The sequence below is a fragment of the Charadrius vociferus genome, unplaced genomic scaffold (assembly GCF_000708025.1).
Source record: "Charadrius vociferus isolate BGI_N301 unplaced genomic scaffold, ASM70802v2 scaffold185, whole genome shotgun sequence".
Classification (NCBI taxonomy): domain Eukaryota; kingdom Metazoa; phylum Chordata; class Aves; order Charadriiformes; family Charadriidae; genus Charadrius; species Charadrius vociferus.
In genome coordinates, this window is record NW_009648955.1 from 1,043,601 (window position 1) to 1,062,840 (window position 19,240).

At 38.1% G+C, this 19,240-nt stretch overlaps 1 protein-coding gene across 1 annotated transcript; it reads right to left on the reverse strand.

Moving 5' to 3' along the window:
• Positions 1-4,254: 4,254 nt before the first annotated feature.
• On the reverse strand, positions 4,255-18,901 carry HMGN3 (high mobility group nucleosomal binding domain 3). The gene is made up of 8 exons (XM_009887515.1): positions 18,872-18,901; positions 17,144-17,215; positions 13,752-13,802; positions 7,978-8,007; positions 7,271-7,318; positions 4,807-4,920; positions 4,598-4,690; positions 4,255-4,293 (listed from the first exon to the last, which is right to left on the reverse strand). The coding sequence occupies exons 1-8, from the start codon at positions 18,899-18,901 to the stop codon at positions 4,255-4,257; spliced, it is 477 nt and encodes a 158-aa protein (XP_009885817.1).
• Between the last annotated feature and the right edge of the window lie 339 nt (positions 18,902-19,240).

Genomic DNA, 19,240 nt, shown 5'->3' on the forward strand with positions numbered 1-19,240 from the left:
GAGACTAACTAGTATCCATAGACAAATTTGAAATATACTGTTAGTTAGGTCATTTTGTAGCGGAACTTATTTATACCCACTTTGAAGGTGCTTACAAGAAGAGAGTATTTTGCTGTATTAGTCAAGCACTTCTTAGTCTCTGCTTGTTATGTACGAACAACTTCGTTGCTTATACTATTGTTCACCACAAAGGGAGGAATGTATCAAAACAGTTTACTTCTTATCTTGTCCATTTGCTACAGGAAAGCCTTAATTATTTCGTTCTGATTTATTACAAATACAGAAGTGGACATTATCGAGGGCAATCTGTGGCAATCTGGCACGGCAGTCTGGCTATTTCTGGCCAAGTAACAGCTTCACAGCAAGTTCAATATTTCTGAGTACAGCAAAAAGTATGTTTATTATGGAGAAAAGCAGTAAAAAAATCTTGCCTTTACAAAAATGTAACAGCACTGAGTATTCTAGTGCTTCTCCTGACCGTTATGCACGCAGCAATTTAATCAGCAGTGAAGGTACTGTCCAAGTTTTCTGACAAATAAGACAATGATGATTTTAAACCTTAAACTAGGAGGACGACAGAGTTCTTGCCAGTGAACTTGCTTACAGCCAAGTCTCCTGTATCTTCTTGTGCTTTGGTTCAAGTGCAGAAATTTACCGACTTATTTAATATGAATTGACACAGTGGGCTAAATTGTCACTTAAAATCCGATACCCATCAGCTGCCCAGCAGTATTCCAGATACAATGACATGAGTGGAAATACAGGTCCAATAAGGCAGCCAGGTAAAAGCAATTTATTCAGAAGAGACATAGACTCCTTTACGTTTCAGATAATTTTGCCCTTTCTCATTTGATGACACCTTACCTTTATAGAATACAGAATGGCCACTTGTTTCTCAGTTGCATAATCTCTTTGAGGTTATATAAATTTTGTGTAATTTCAGTAGGAATTTAATCAAAATTGTGGCTGTTGAGGCTTGGTATCACGATGTTTACCTTAGGATTGTACAACCGGTTTGATTCTAAACAATGTTCTCCCTTCAGTTTCAATGAACATTTAAGTGATCTTGTTTTCCCCTTCTAAGGCTACACTAAAAAAAAAAAAAAAAAAAGTCCAGAGCATATAAAATATTACTTTTCCCATTCCACTAGAAATTTAACTTATGTAGGTATGTTATTTATTTTAATACGGGATCTTTCTTACTGTTCCTTCTCCCCCTACTTTTTCTTTTTTTTGTTGCAGTTATGAACAGACGAAATAACTCTCAAACTTTTGAGAGTTGAGCAAAATGTAGCAAACCAACTTCATTTTCACTGCTGTTTAGCATAAGGATTAATTTTCCATTAGCACACCCCTTCAATGCTTGCATCTCATCTGCACAGCTCTCCATTCAGAAAAAGCTGTATTACCAAGTGTAACCTTGTACTGACATATGCAGTCAGCTCAAGGTCGGTCACGGACAGGGAAGCAGCAGGAAGTAATAAACCAGAGAAATTATATAAAGCTAAGGGAAGGTGGATATCTAACTACTCAAGGGTGTCTTTTTTGATCATTCATTAAGTCTTCTGATTAAGTGTTTCTGATGTACCTGCTTTCTTTAAACTTAAAAACAATCCATCCTTCCCAATAAAAAAAAAAAAGAAATATATATATTTTTTAATGTACTTCAAACTACCCATCTGTTACATCCCACAAAGGACAAATACCACTTTCAGGGATTCCTCCACACCTTGTGTTCAACTGTGAAGCAGCCAATCATTAAATACTGATGATGCAAGTTTCTTCATGGCTGAGTTGCAGCACCTGACATTTTCAAGTGCCACTTTAAAACTAAAATACTTACTTACTTCCTGAAGGTGCTCTGCAGATCACCAACTGCCCACAAAGACTCTAGCTACATATGCTTGAACGTGCGACCATTCTAATTTTTAAAAATGTGTTCTAGAACTTGATACAGTGCTTTGAAAATTTTCCTGCCTCTCTGAAAACCCGGCACGTAGGTGAAAAAGATAGGAAAGCATCGCATTTACAAAGCACTTTTGAAAAAAGAAAACAAACAGAAATGTTAAGTGAACCAGAAGATAGTGTGTTTCATTAGACTTCACCCAAGTAGATTTTCTGTTGTTAACTGGTTCTAATAGAACTCTGGCACTGAGCTGAATCTTGTAACCTGGTCAATCCAACAGAAGAGTTTTGTGCCAAAATTACTAGGTTAGGATATTGTGTGATTAGTTTAAAGACCAGCTTCTGTCCATCTTTTAGGCATTTAGTAACAGGAGCTCTCCTAAAATAATCCTGTCCAGAGACGTGTCAGTGTCTTGTGATGCTCATGCCTAAGTTAAATCTAAGTTAAAAGGGTCATTTCAAGAACTCCAACTGTCTAGATAGGATTAGGCAACTAATCTCTCAGTTATCCACACAAAATGATGAGAGTATACAAAACCCCTCCTCACAGGAGCCATAAACCCATAAATTGACAAATGCTAAGAAAGAGCACTTTGATGATTCTGTGAAAAACTTCAGACAGTTAAACCTCCCATGACCATAGTGTCTAAATGAACAGACTTTCCACAGGGTCCATCAGAAAGCAAATCACAAGTACTGTGCAGGACTACTAAGTATGTACCACTGAGTAACAATATGGACTTTTCTTCTCATTCAGTTGCAAGTTTTGTTACAGCCTTCCATCACCTAAAGCAAGAGAATTAATTTAAATTTTCTTCCAAAACTAAGTTCATGATGCAGAGAACAGCCTCCTCTTATTATTTGGCTGTACAAAGCCTATCACTAGAGGTTCAGTGGCATTTATCTCAACGCAGGTGTTAACTACTGTTCTAGTTAGCATATAGGGTTTTGCTAATCAATCTTTAATTTTAAAGTATGGAGAGACTTCTTTTCTGTTTTAATTTAAAAAGGCAACTGGAGGTTTCTTCCCAAAGAATAAATAGAACGCTAGGTCAGGCAACAGTCATTTATTTATTGACTTAAACAAGCAAAAGGTATCCTCAGACATAATGGCCACCACTTGAGCAATACAAATCAATGCTACTGAAGGGAACATCTTTTCTCTCACACCCCCCATCCCAGAAAACAGGGAACACCTTTTCTCTCACACCCCCCATCCCAGAAGTAACTAGAAATACCAGGGCCCCTAGAGAAAAGAGAAGGAGAAAAATCATAAGAGGTGCTTAGAATGGGCTGCAGAGTTGAAACATGGACACTAAAAAAACCCCAAACATTAGCTAATCCACCCTATCACCACTATCACCTCAAAAATAACTTTAATCGTTCCATTTCTACCAGGTACCAAATATATAGCGCTGTTTAACAGCAATTTCAATGTATTAACAACTGTCCTCAGCTGAAGCAGAACAGCAATTACTATTTATACTAAATTGGAGGCTGCAGATAGAAAGAAAGGTTTCCACGGAGTACGATGCAAGTCTTCTCTAGTTAATGAAAAGGGAGTGGGGGAGAAACAAAGCTACTTTTAACAGTTACTGTACATCTCTATGAATCAAGCAATTCATTCTGTATTGATAGCTCATGACAGACACAAGATCCTGATAGAGTATGGCAACTCTACTCACCCCGTGACAGTATATCTGAAGAACGTATCTGTAAGTCCCTGAAGTTGTGGGCCACTGAAAATCCCAGCCTGCTACTCCTGTGCGGGCATTTTTTAATCAGACATCAGCGAAAAAGCAAACAGACGGCATGCAAATCATTTAGTCTTCCTTGTAACAGTTGAAAACAGGAGTAAGGCATTCCTCAGATTTAGAGAAAACATTAGGAGGCTGTAGATTTGCAGGCAAGGAGACCTTTTATTTTAATCCATTAAAAGAACCCAAAATAGTCAGCAGGTGGCCACATCTATCCATGTTTCATTAAAATCACATAAACCCTAAGTACAAAAGCACCACTGATTATTGCTCTAGAAAAACTGCATGAAAAATTCAAATACGCACAGTAAAAACATCACCATATGCACAAGACTTAATTTCTTATAGCAAGTGTATGGAATGCTGATCCAATTTTACACATACCTTGCAATATTAAGTTGATATTTATATTACTTGGCAACAATGGGAATTTCTAAAAGCACTGTTATGAGAAGGGAAATGTTCATATACAGTTTAATATGTCAACTATCATAGTCCTAAAAAAATTAGCATTTACAAAATACTTGATAAAAATATCTTTTAAAAGTTGTCCAAGAGGTACATAAAATCAACCCAAAATTTTCATGATATTTCATTCATTCTTGTCACCTACAGATTCAGTTTTCTGAGCCTGTGGAGAAGAAAAACAGAAATTAGTTACTATAGTAAATTGCCATTTGACAGCTAAGCACCCAAATTACCCTCACTCCTTTAATTTCTTATTTGCGACAGCTCAGTTTCCAACCTACCTCCAGGTTACATTTACACAAACAAAACAGGTACATTCACACACTTTTCTTAAATTATCGGTCCCAGCTTTTCAAAAGCAATACAAGCCTTACCTGTCAGCTTCCATTGTTCATATTGAAAAGCACCACACTACTATCTGTTTCTAGTCACTGCACACATGCTGAATTCTCTACCGTACCCTTAACTTTCACTGTTTCAATCTGCCCTTTTACTGACAGTGTGCTGGGTGGGGCACCTCTGGATGTTGAAACACTAAGAGTTGAGCGAGAGATGTGAATCTGCAATAACATTATGGGCAATAAAAAGAAACATTATGAACATGCTATCAATGTCTGAAAGGCCGAATAATTAAAAAACACTGATTCAATCAGCAGGAGGTATGTGTGGAAAGTACCTCGTCAGCTTTATTTTCACCATTTTCTGATGGTGTAGTACCTTCCTTTGCAGCTTCTTGCTTTTCATCCTTCTTCCCTTTAGCACCTTTGTTGGCCTTTGTTCCAGGTTCCTTCTGACAGAAGATTAAAAACATGGGCATAGACATCATATGAGTAGCCAGCACCCTACATCTTTATCAAAAAACTTTCTTATGAACTAAAAAGCAAATCTTTGCAAGCTAGCGTGTGCTAGACTGAAACACAAAAAACAGCGGAAGACTACCTGGAAAATGTATATGCACAAAAGGTATACAGAGACTCTCAAAATTTCTAGAAAATACAGATTTCTGCTTCTTTATTGTTTCTGCTAATTTACAGGGATACAAAACCCCCTCAAATATTTTGGTAGAGCCGAGGTGTATATACAGAATTATATACAAGGTATCTGTATGAACAAATCCAGTTACAGTCTACTGAAAGCTTATTCAGCCAAGCACAAACAACACACTGTTTGTGTAACAGCACTACACTTTCGATTAACATGAAATATTAAATTAGATTTAAAAAATTAAGCATTTTTGTTGGCTGTCCTTTTGTTAGTTTGATAACATCTGTGATGTTCATTCCATGTCAATGAAAGAACCAACCAACACACCAGGGAGGCAAACACTGATAAAATTCCATCTGCACCAACACAAAGCAGAGAGTTTATCAAAAGGAACTATTCTAACAGCTATAGTTTCGTTTGGAGATTTGCTTTTAAACAAACAATTCATATGCTGAAGTCTAGGTTTTTTTAATCCCTGCTCTATGTACATATTTGTATTTGTGATCTAAGGCTAGTAGAGACATAGGTTAAGGATTTTAAGTGCAATGGGATAAAAATTTAAATGGTATTTAATTAAATATTTTACATCGGTATTTAAAGTAGTTCTGATAAACACTATGGAGATCTTCCATGTGATCATTGGTCCAAATTCTCCATGCAAAATGGCAATAGCAGCTGTGAACAGGGTTAAGGTCAGTCTCCCTTCATTAACTACCTTTCCCCAGCGATCCCCATAGAGGAGTGGGGTAGTGAGGAGGGAGCGCCAGTAATTCTAGTTCCAGGGCAGCCCGAATTACTCATTTCACCCTTCAGCTTCAATGTTACACAGCAGCTGTGGGTCACCCTTCAGCTTCAATGTTACACAGCAGCTGTGGGGCTTAACTGAGAAGCTTAATGGTGATGTGAGTACAGTCGTTAAGTCTTCACCTATGAAAGAACAAGCTAAGGACTGGACTTAGTAAATCCATAACTTGCAAGCTTTTAACACCAAAAATTATCTCAAATTTGTTCCATCTACAGTTGTTTACTAGCAGGTTCAGACTACACACTTGCTCTTCTCTGTTTAGGGGACCAAGATTAATATACTCTTTAAAATGCGATGCAGTTAGAGTTTAGAAAAAAGCAGATTACTGCATTAAAAAATTACTTAGAATAATGTCATAAAGGATTAGAGTCCCCTGAAATGAGCTTCAATTGCCTCTCATGCAGCTTAGACTGACTCCGTAACACCGAGCTCATTTCACAACATGTACACGAAGCCATGGAAGCTACCATATCCCCTTCTTTATTAATACTCTTTTTAAAAGGGGAGCAGAACGGACTCAGCAAGATTTTATTGATAATTTCATTTGATAAATCATAAAACGTTCAAAGTCATAGAGTTTTACTTTCACATACGGACTTTGTATCCTGGTACTTGCCCAACTGAGATACCAGTAAAAGGACTCGAAAAAATTTGTGAAGAGTGCTAGACTCAGTTTCCAGCATGTTTTTTTCCACTAAAGCAATTGCTCTTATTTAACATTCCCCTTGGGCACAAATAAATCTACAGTTTCTGAAGTACATGATTTATATGCAGAAAACCTGAAAAGGTATTTCAGACGCTAATAAGATTTTAATTTGACTGTAACTGGCCTAGAAAACCTAAACCATTCAAATTAAATATATTTAATTTCACCTTTAATTATAATTGTGCATTCTCAGCAACGTCCAGGCTTCAAGAACAGATAAGAGTTTCTCACTATGAAATGAAGTACTGTCCCTCTAGACAAGGAAACAGGATGGCACAGAGTAATCTCAAATCCTATAGTAGAAATTGCTAGGTTTCAGGTAGAGCTTACTCAACTAAACCCGTACATTTCAGGAAAGGTAAAGATTCTTCTTAAACTAGGAATTCACTATAAACTAACATGGTCTGCATATCAAACAGGCAAGACATTTTGTTTCAGTCAGTAATGAGGCCAGGAAGGGGTGGAACAGAAAGAAAAGAATGATCTAAGTTGTTTTTTTTTCCGGGGGGGGAAAGGGGAGGGCATGGAGGGCAGGGGAGTCGATGCCTCACAAAAACTGCTGCGAATCGAACTGTTTGCAATGCAAAGGAGTATGCTTGCTTACTATTGGCTACAATGACGGCAACTAAAAAGAAGAGTATTTACCTTCGTGGTTTTCCTTGGTTTGGGTTCAGGTTTTGGTGGAGCAGGTTTCTATAAAACATTTTCAGTTGCACAATGTGTTAGACATATTAGCAGAAGCCAGCCAGCCACCTCCACACCCCAGCCTCCCCCACCCCACACCTTCCCTTACTTCCTGCTCATTACTATGCATCTAGAAATAGACTGAAAAACCTTAATGCACAAATGCACCTCATCACTGTACACACCCGTTTTCATTAGCTCACCCATCTAGGAGTCAAAGCAATTTGGGGGTCATTCTAAAAGTAAAACGTGGAGATTAGTAGTAACTATTAAAAAAAAAAAGTCAGATAAAAAAAGTCTTCTAACAGAGAAGTGGAACTAAAACTAAATACTAGTAGTGGCATCAAATGAAGTCCTTGAAGGACAGCTCTTTCTCCTTCCAAGGGAAGTAGTTGCATTTCCACAACTAACATCAGCCTGCAAAACGGTACGAAGTCAATCCCGCACGTAACAGACAGTGTTGCACTGAGGTGGGGAAAATACATCTTTTATCAGAACAACCTGAAAACCTGAAACCAAGAAAACACAGATAACTTTAGCTCCGGAGTTCTTAAATACCCCTCAGCTAGAATAACAGTTGAATCAAGCAAAACATAACAAACCTGTTTGGTCTGAGAAACCATATGTGCCTAGAAAAGTACATACCAAAAGGTGTTATACATACTTACAGCTGACAATCTTGCTGATCGTCTTGTGGGCTACAGAAAAGGAAAAAAAAAAAAAGGAGAAGACATTTTTATAGGCTTACAGCAAACAGTATCCAAAGCAACATAGTATCAGTCATTTCATGGTTACAGCATAAAATATGCCCTTACCAACGTGTGTCTCTATTGCCAAACACAATTCACGTCTTCCTCATTTTGGACAATCAAAATTTTAAAGGGACAAAGTGATATGGAAATTAGTAATAAAAATTGGTCAGGAATTATAACGTGTAAATTTCCATATGGTTAAACACTTTTTTTTTCTGCCCCCATTTTACAAGTACTTCTGAGTCCCTCACTGCTCTATGAAAGGTTCACAAATACAGCAAGCCTGACTACCTGTGCACAGGACACTGAACATTTCTCACAAGTACTTAGAATGATGTTTCTACAATCTAGCAGATGCTACTTGTAATAGTGGGTAAAAATACCATCTGATTAACAGCAGAATAAAGTTAACATCCTTGCCTAGAGGATATCAGAGTGCTAAAATTTCAAAACATGAAACCGAGTCCTTCCACTTCCTCAGTTCCTCACACACTCAATCCAAGAGTCTAGATGCACAAAGACACACGTGCCTCATTTCACTCTGTTCTTTATCATAAATTTATTACTGAAGATGAGAGTCTTAGAAATAGTTCTAAGCTCATTAGTTTGTTCACAATATTTTTGTATTCATTAAAACAGCCGAACCCATGATCCGGTTACACAGCACGGTTACCAAACAGAGTTAAAGTTTGGTCTATGTCATAAAACTGGAGTCACACTTGTAGCCAAAATAAAGGGACAACTGAACTGCAACGAATATCCAATGTAACACAGCTTAAAATGTGAAAAAAAAAATACCTTCTTAATTAAGCATTTAAGTTGAGCTGAAAAAGCATGGCTCCACACATCTTGCAACAGGAAAAAGCTGTTGTTAATATCTGAGGAACGCAGTAATTTGTATTCATTGGAGCCATTTAAGTATTCTTAGTGGAAAGCATTAGTGAATAGTTCAGATCTGCATCCAGCAAAATAGAAGTCTTTTCAAAAAACACCTAAAGATATTTTCAGCTATCAAATATTTATGCATCATTAACAACAACAAAAAAAGTAAACCTCTATTTTCTTGGCAATTTAGACTATCAACTGCTTGTTTAGCAGCCTAGCACTATTTTACAACAGGTTAAATAAAGCATTTCACTTTGTCGGGTAATCAAAGAACTCCTAGCTCAAGGCATATTCTTTTACAAATCTGTTTTCTTAACTGATGATTTCTATCCCTCAGCATTTGGGCACTGGAATGTTTTGTTAGCATCTACTTTTTAAGGATAATATGTTGTTTTGGATAAATTATAATTCTCTCCCATATTCCCCAACTGTTCCTGTTCTGTGATTGGTTTCACAGAAGGCTTGTACTGCCATAAGAAAGTCAGCATAAACCCTTAATTCTTTAAAAATGCCTGACAGGTAAGTAATTTAAATTCTCATTCAGAGTTTGTATGTCTTCTGTGTTATCTGATTTTAAGGAGGGATTTTGATTTTGCAGTCAAGTCACCAAAGGTCACATTTTAATGTGCCTTTGGAACCCTTGTCCCCCTCCCAACAGCTCTACTAAGCCAAAAACCAGCAGCTCACCCAACAGTCTATTTGACACTGGCCCACTAGCAAACACCTACGGGAGGAGTCTATGAAACAGAGCAGACACAGAACAACACTTCGCACTTTCCTACTCCACCAGCTTCTGCCAATCTACAGTTGCAAACTTTCCAACCTGGACATTATATCCACATCATGTGTTTAACAGTCCCCCAAGGTCATTTTCTCCATAAATTTGTCTAATAACCTAGCGAACCCATTTACACTTTCCGTTTCCATAACATCCTGTGGCAATGAGTTCCATAATAGGATTTTACACTGTGTGGACAAGTAAAAGCAAAAGATTCCCCCTCTGCTGTCTTTCTTTTAAACTTCTTGCCTCTTACTTTCACTAGATTCCTCTTATTTTCTGATTACATGAGTAATAATTCCCTAACTGCTTTTTCTGTGTTACTGATGATTTTATCACACCTCTATTATATAAAAAGTCAAGAATCCTAGAAAATCTGGGTTGTGGTTTGTTTTATTTTAAAGCTGCTCTGCATCCTTTGTTTGCCCCACTATATGTGGTATCCTCTTCATTCTATCATGGCCTTTTTAAGGAAGACTCAGAACTTCATTTAGTAGTCCCATATCTGGGAACACAACATCATTGATGTTTCACACACTGTCCTCTAGTATTTCTTCCTATATTCTAGTTACCTTTTGTTTAGAAGAACTGACATTTTCTAGCAACTATTCACTGAGATTTCATCTCCCCTGATTAACAGCCAATTTGGTGACCATCACTGTGTCCTACCCTTCCACCCAGTGCATTAATTTGCATTTCTCCATACTCAGTTTCTATTGATATTTTATCACCTAGTTATCAGTGACATAACAGCCTTCTCAGTCGTTCTCACTTCTGACTACCCTGATATTTTTTTGTAATTTCAACAAACTTTGTCATTTCTACAGTACCTCTTCTCCTAGATCATTAATGAATACATTCAGCAACACAAGTCCAAACACAAATCCTCCACTGATATTTCTCCTCCATTATGAAAATTAACTACTTCTTCCATACACTCTTCTCATATCTTTATCTGTTCCAAATTCTTAGGAAGATCTTCCCTTTAATCCATGCTAGCTTAGTTTCTTTAAGAACCTGCTTGGGGAGCCTTATCAAAGTGTTCTTTACACGCAAGGAAACTGTATCAATTGGCATGCTGTCATTATTACACCTGTTGACTTCTATAAAGAACTCAACTGCCTTAAGTATGACTTCTTTCTGCAAAATCCATGCCAACTCTCCCATTATACATTTGTCCACATATACTTTTTTTTTTAAAAAAATTACTTTTGCAAGTTAGACTCACAGGCTTTATTTTCCAGAATCTCTTATCTAAAGTCCTGGGAGCATGTCATCGCCTTCAGCCACTCTGGTACTGAGGCCAATGCAAGCAGTAAATTACATACTGCACTCAAAAGTTTGGCAATTACTGGTGAATACTATCTAGTTCTCACACTCAACTGAATAATGTCCTCCTCACTATACACCCATGAGAAAAGGCTCCACTGTGACAATCTCCCTAAGAATTCTCCATAGCAGGAGTCTCACTACTGCATTTTCAGCTTCACATTTGCCCTGCTGGAGACTTTGCTCCTTTCCTCATTATTTTCCATCAATACAAAAAATATCTTTCAAAAATAATAAATTTCCCTTATTTTGCTATTAAGCCATTCCAGTTTTGTGTTGTTTTTTTGGGGGGCTTTTGAAAAATAACATGCATTTCTGCAAGCCCCTAGCATGGAGTACCACAAAGCTTCTCTGCCACCTGAAACCATTAAACATTTCAGCTGCTCCTTTTAACAGGCTCTCATTTTTAATAAAATTCCCTTTCTTGATATCACATCTTACCATAGCGGAGTTTATTTGCACTTACATTCCTGCAAGGATGATGAACCTGAATATATTATGGTCATAATTACAGAACAATTCTCCGACAACTGTCTTTTTAACTAGCTCCTACATACTACTGAGGACCAAATAAAGAGCTGATTATCCTTTTATTGGTCCTTTGATTTGCTCCTCCAGGAAGCAAACATTTATAGTTTTAACTTTTTTGTCTTTGTAATTCCATTCTATGCCTTTTACCAAATCTCTGAAGGGTAACTGAAATCTCCATCAACACTATTTCTGTCCTCAGAGCTTCTCTGATTTCCCTTAACATCCCATTGCCACTTCTATTATTGTGATCAGATGATACCTGGCACAATTACTACACTATATACTTCCCATTTACACATGTTTTGGCAATCCATAAAGGATTCTCCTGTACTTATTGATTCAATTAATCTTGAGAAATATTAAAGACACATAACAGAAAGCCATTCTATCACTAATGCAACATCGCTCTCAATCCTGTATAATTTGTGCCTTGGTGTCACAATGTCGCAACAAGTTTCTGAGTTGCCCGTTACATCACTGTTGTCATTTAAAGCCAGATAATCCAAATTGCCCAGATTTAGATTTGCAGCTTTTGTATTTTGGCTTGACTGCCTGTTTTCATAGGCATGAATTAAACAGGGCTTTATTTCTTAAGACTGCTCTTTACCTTTTTCAGATGCAAACTTTTATGGCTTCTGTGCTAGCCCCCACTCTCTGCCCCGATAGGGAGCTCTGACTTCACCCTACGTGCTCTCAAGAACTTGCCAGTCTCCCCTCAGATATTATTTAAAGTAATTCAGAAGATCTCCTCAGTGCCATCCACACAGGTCTCTCTTGGTTCAGACTGAAGCCATTCTTCCTACATAAATTCTACCTATTCCAAGAGCTCCCACAGTTTCTAATCTAATCCTACACATTCACACACTAAGAGCTACAGGTGTATCTATTGAGACTATCTTAATTTGTTGGATTTTTTTTTTTTCTGTAGCATCAACAGTCATTATTATCTCACCTTGACTGGAGACTACTCTAAGAACTCTCATATTTCAGAGTCAGCAGGCTCTCCTGAGAGAGCCTGTGTATTTCCGTAAGCTTTTTGGTCTTTCTTCTTTAATCTAGCAATCAGGTCTCAAATTTTTAGGGGAAGAACTTTCACTTTTCTGTGTGTTGAAGAAATAATATTTAAACCTGGACAGAGAAAAACATTAACTCAGAGCAAAGGAGATTATATTTTTCCTATGATTTAGTCAGCTTTTCATACTTTATGAAAGAGAAACTAATTTTTCTTCTAGGAAAATCCATAGGAAGATACCGAGGTATCAAAATCTATTCCTCTCAAACCTCCTTTCTACTCTACTTTCAGGAGCTTACTGTAAGCATTACTATTGTTTGAAATATTTTGACATTTCCGCTGTACAATCTTTTTCTGCTGGACTGAGCAACAACCAACTTCTCAATTCAGAAAGCGTAAAACTTCATTAGACCATTTTTCCTGTTCAAATATGCTCGAAGATTTACAAGAAGAGCAATTAATTATTAATTCATTTGAATATTCACCTATTCTTTTCAAGGTCCTGATTTAATTTTGTCTGCCATGAAAGATGACAATCTAAGAAAATTAATCCTTATAATTCTCTAACTGTCTTTTAAATTCACATTAAAGGCTGTGACAAACAAACTAGCAAACTTTACTCTAGAGGTCAAGGTATCACTAGCTGTTTCCTTGCATTCTCTGACAGAAGTTACTGTGCCTTTAAAATAAATTCCAACAAAGAAAACACACAAATGTGTCAGCTGCTCCAGTTTAGAGCCTGGTATCTTAATTCAAGACACCCTTCCATCAGTCACTTAAGCTAAGAATAGTTTTGAAGTAGACTGGCTGAGTTGTGTGCATGAACCCTCTTCTGCCAACCCACTAGAGACACAGCAACAATTCCAGGCAGTAGCACCCTACACTGCTACCACAAGATCCACCAGACCTTGTCTGTCAAAGGCCTAAGTGATTCTGAAATTTATTTTGTGTACTAATAAGTTGTATGAATCCTCAGTGCATCAAAACCAAATTATGCCAGATAAGCTACAAATGTGTTTTACTGTCATTATTCCCATGGGAAACACCTTACTAGAAGCGCCAGAGCAATGCATAGTCTTCTGATATGCAAGACTGCAGATATGCAGTTAAATAATTACATGCCACAATAAATTAAAAATATATATACACACTCACCTCTTGTTTAGTTACTTTTGCTGCATCCTTGCCTTCAGCACCCTCTGGAGACTGAAAGAAAAGATCCAGTCAGCGTTTTTATTACAGACTTAAAAGCATCCAGGCAACAGCAAAACAAAGATTATGTTGAAGACTCTTCTTTCTATACTTTGCAGTAAACTTAAAGAGGCCTGGCAAATTTACATTAGTATTTACAAGCCACATTGTACCAAAGCCATTCTAGATTTTCCAAGCAAGGACACAAGGCCTGATCAACACCAGGTACATACATACCATATCACACAGAGTCCCTCAGTGGTCCCTCTAGCCAATTAACTAAAGCATCCCCAGACTCCAGTGGGAGCTCCATCTAATCAGCAGTTGGTAGCACAACAGTATGAGGTGGAAATCTGAGGTTTGCTCTACTAGGACTTTTGAAATCCCTGAGAAATTTAACATGTTTCTTCCCAAACATGAACTTAACTAATAATGAGATGAACCGAAAAAGCACAGCATTACTGAAATGAATGATTTCTTTACCTCATTTACTCCTTTTGTGCCTCAGGCTCACTCAGCTGGAAGCTTTAACAGTATCTTTCCCTCATCTCATCTCCTCCACCAGAACAGCAAAAATCAGTAAAATGCCAAGACATTGACAGGAAAGCTAGGGACAAACGTGTTTCTTCAACAAGAACGTAGTATCAACCTGACCATTCTAATGCTGGCCTTCTAGAGGTACTAGAGAAACATTAGTTAAACCACAGGAGAGGGGGAGAGGGGAGGAAAAGAAAAAAAAAAAAAAGCTTCTGTCTTGTTTACAACTCAAGATGTATTACTTCACATTTTGCAAATGACTGGGTTTCCACCTAGGAGCAAGCGATTCATGGAAAAACAGCGAGCAGCAGCAGTTACAGGACTACAAGAACAGCATGTGTTTCAAAAAGGCATTTAACAGGCAGCAGAGAAGGCAATTTGGTTGCTGTTTTGTTTTTCAATCAGTAAAGGAGCAGGCTAGTTATCTTTTCCTTTGTCTTTCCATTTCAATCCTAACACAAATCTCCCCCCAGCCTTTGACACGGAATGTCTCAGAGTTATTCAGTTATGGTTTGGGGCAGAGAAAAAGACCAACTGGTTTGCAGCAGTTGACCACCGCCTTCTCCTGGCACTGGGCTTTTACATACTTACAGGAAGACACTCTTCAACCCCCCCCACACTAGAGAATAAAACATGGTTTTGTTACTGTGCACTCTCCTGACAGAAAGGAAGCATGCCACAAAAGCAGCTGGTTTAAAAAAAGACGAGGACTGATCATCTAAGTAGCTAGAAAACAGCAGGAAGTTAAGCAGCACTGCGCAGCGTAGAGCAACTCAGAATAGCAACAGAGTCAGGCATCCAAAATGGAGCCTGACTGTTCCCCACGCTACTGCAGCCTCAACAGACAGGATCGTTTCGGGTTTGCATTCTTAAAAGCCTTTCAGTTTGGTAACTAAAGAGTTGCTACAGCTTGATGGCATCATGCTGGGAACATCAAAAGCCATAAGGAAAACAAAACCAAGCAGTTCCATGCTCACCATCAGCAACACAGTCTTGTTGCCTACAACTTCCCTCTTCAGCTCACCATTCAGTACCAACTCTGGGTATAGCTTTTCTGCAGTCCATGAATTCACAATATCTGTTTTTCCTTAAATGCATTTTCTCCGGTCTGAACTCGTTCCCTGGGAGCGAACTCGAATAGCATGCCTCCTGTCCTGGGCACTTGTTTATATGGAAGTTCTCTCAGATTTTATAATCTTTCCCTCATAGTAGCCAAGAGGCTCAAGATTTACAGGTGTAGGGACAGAAAGACGGCATGATTTACTTCCTTCAGAAGCCAGACTAAAAAACTCACCGTAAACCAAACGAAGCTGCCTGACACTCCACAATCGAGCTGTTATGCCCTGCTTCACTTTTAGGAACCACAGAGCTTTGAAACAGGGCTAAATCATCACAAGATGGCACTGCCACATGCCAACAGCCTTGCAGTAATTGCCCAGGAGCAACCTCTCACCCTGCAACACTGCACAGTTAAGACACAGCAATTTACCCCTTTCTCTTTAGCATTAATAAAAGACAAGTCTCCTACATTTCTGATAGCCTGATTTCAGATGACAATATCATTGTTTGACAACAGATTTTAAAAACTGTTCATGAAGGTAACCACAGAGGAAAAAAAATATATTAAAGTACTCTTAATGCAACCACAACCACTGTATACTACTATGATATATTACACAACATATTTCAATTAAGTTAGCTAATTAGCCCAGCGTTCCCTCTCAAGTTAGAAAATCCAACAGCAATTCTGAAGGCCACGTAACTTTCTCCACAGAGGGACATGCACAGTAATAATCTCAGAGGTGTGAATAAGCAGCAAGGGGTTCTGACATGCTTCATTTTCATTTCAGACCTGCTCCCTCCTCTCTGCAATCACTGCAAGTCCAGGCGTTTGGAGGCTGTGCTCATCCTCCCAGGGCCTTGGCTCCCCAGTACGCTCGCAGAGCTGCGTGGGAGGCCATGTCATGAATAAGGTAATTGATCCAGCTGAAAAATAGCCTGCTGCTTAAACAAATTTATAAATATTATAAATACATATACAAATTATAAACATATAGCCTTCCCTGCTCCAGAAGAATCATTTTACTGCACAGCTGCACAAACAATTGAGCCAGTCCAACAGACAAGAATGAAGTGGCACAGGGCAGTTCCATGCAGTCTGGGACTCTTCAAGCTGACAGACACACCAAAAAAATATGTATGTCAGATATGGCTACAAGTATATTTGATACAAGAGAAACAGAAACTTATTTTCCCCTCCAGGAATCCTGCTTAGACATTCCAGCGAGTCCCAGCTGATGTGGATCTTCATGCTAGTTTTTGCAGTACTTTCTCCTCTCACTAGGGACTGGAGAGATTTGTACAGGAATGGATGTGAGCCAAGCATAGTTCCCAAAGAACTTGGCATGCCACACGCAGTGACTGTCTGCACTAGTATCTGGACGTCCCAGGACTTTTCTGTAGGTACCACCAAAACCTTAAAGTCCTTGTCCATAACTCTTCCCAAACAAACCATCCCCCATCTTTTGTCCTGGTGACAAACTACTGAAGGAACTCTGGTTTCAAAGCAACCAAATGTACTAAGTAACCCATCCCCTTGGCACGTTTTTCCATATGACGTAATGCTACGGCTCACCGTATTTCACATGACACCCCAGTCACATTAAAATGCACCCTGGATACTGTGCCTTACATCGTAAACTAGTCGGGAGCGGGTCTGTTCACACTGCAAGTTTTGTGCAGCAAAATCAAAGACCAATGTAAGCACTGAATCACTTGACAAGGGCAGTACTCCAACCTCGGTAATTCTTCAGCTGTACCCCATCATATGCCTGCATTATACTCATAAAGAAGTCCCTAGAGGCCTGCTGTGCCTGACACTGTATGGTCGTCTACAAGAGACAAGACAAATAAAAAAGCAAATAAGGACACAGATAATAGTTATGTTTATTTTTTTCCAACTACAGAGGTACACAGAAGGAAAGAAGCTGATTGCCTAACTCTAAATATGCTTTTGACATTTAAACTAACAGCAAGTTTTAGGTTCAGATGACCACACATTGTGTCATACCACAATTAGCACTATATATTGGCAACAGGACTGTAAATTAAGCTGTAGCTAAGCTCTGTAAGATCTGTCAGAGCTGCATAACTTTTAAACCACAAGATTAACCTGGAAGGTTGCACGCAAAATTCCCTGTGTCTATCAGCAATCAGATTATTTTTTTTAATTTGCTTTTTCCCCACCCCTTTTTAAGGACAACCTAGAAAATTATTTTGAGAGGACTACAAAAAGTAAAGGACTATTAATAGATGAAAGAGAACATAAAAATAATCAAAGGAATATTAAAATTGAGCTTGTTTGTATACACAGTTCTTGCATTTCACCAGCTGTGAAGTATACATAAGAACCAGGGTTTACACACACCAGGACAATACTGCGCTATCTGCAATGTCAACACCATTACAGAACTGTTAAGTTGAAAACAGAGAACTAGATAACTGTTTTAAGGAAACATTTAATAGAAGATACAGGCAATTTTCCTTTTTTTATTGTTCTTACAGTTGGGTTACCAGTAGAGATGCACCACAAAAGAAACAAAAAACTTCAATTTTTCTAATCAAAACCCTGCAATATAAGCAGGATGTAAAGAGAGTAGAGTAACACAGAGTAGTGAAGTTACTGATGTCTGTTTGAGAGATCCAAAGGTATGTGCTTGAACTTGCAGTGACCACCTTCTGGGTAAGTATTTTGTTTGTACTTAAATGAATGGGTTATACTATTATAAAGGAGTACAATAAAAAGCATGAAGAGTAAGAATACAAGTATCTGAAAAGTAACGGTCAGTACAGAAGGTTGCTTATAAAATGAAATAGATCACTCCTCCTCTGAAGGATCCTCTTACTAGCCAAAACTCAACACCTTGACTCTGATGGGACAGAAATTAGTCCTTTCATACACACATGAAAAAAAAACAAACAAAACCAAACAAAAAAGCAGATGCCAATTTCATTCTAACTACCACCTTAACTTACCCATCCTAGCACTTGAGTATTCTCTATAGTGTTTCCTCCCTTCTTTGCAAACTGTTCTGTCCTGCCACATCTCAATACTGCCTGCAATAGGATTTGCCTGCAGATACTTTCTTGGCTCACTGTTCTAGCTCTAATTTCCATGATGTAATGCTTTGGTCATCCCTCCAACAACTTTTTTCACCAACCAAAACACGAGAAAAGCTTCCAACAAAACCACAGTGCAAGAAAAGAAGACATATCGAGTCCTAAGCCTTTTTCAAGGTTTACTGCACTATTTTCTGAAATTTTTTCCTCCCCTCATTTCCCTGTGAGAACTCTGTATTAGCCTAAATCCAATTCAATGAATTGTTTCCCCATACATGCTAGATCTTCTAATTATTTATCTTCAGAGCAGCTCTGAATTTTGTGCCAGCTCATAAATGTAATTAAAATGCTGTTTATTTCTTGGTTTAGATTAATGAAGACGTGTCAACTAATTTAACACCAACCAACTCCTGCAACACCCTTCTAACCATTGTTTCCTCATTTAGCTCCTCCAGCATCTTATCGTTAACCTTTGTTTATAGCTAGTTCTTTAATGTTTTCAGCAGATAGAACAGTGCTCACTGCCAAGCCAACGTGAATGAACTTTGCAAGTAAAATTAATTCTCCCTAATAAATGCTTTAAGAAATCAGGTATTCTTCCTACTACAGTCCTTCATTTTTTTTTTTTCAACCAAGAGTCTGATCCGGGGCTGGGGGGGGGGAAGCCACTAATTTAAAAACCAAGTAATTCTGCTAGAACCACGAGTGAAGTACGGAATAGATCTGGCTAGTGGCTGGATGTTTTAAATACTTATTCAAAATTATATGTCTTGCTCTCTTCTGAAAAATCCAAGGTA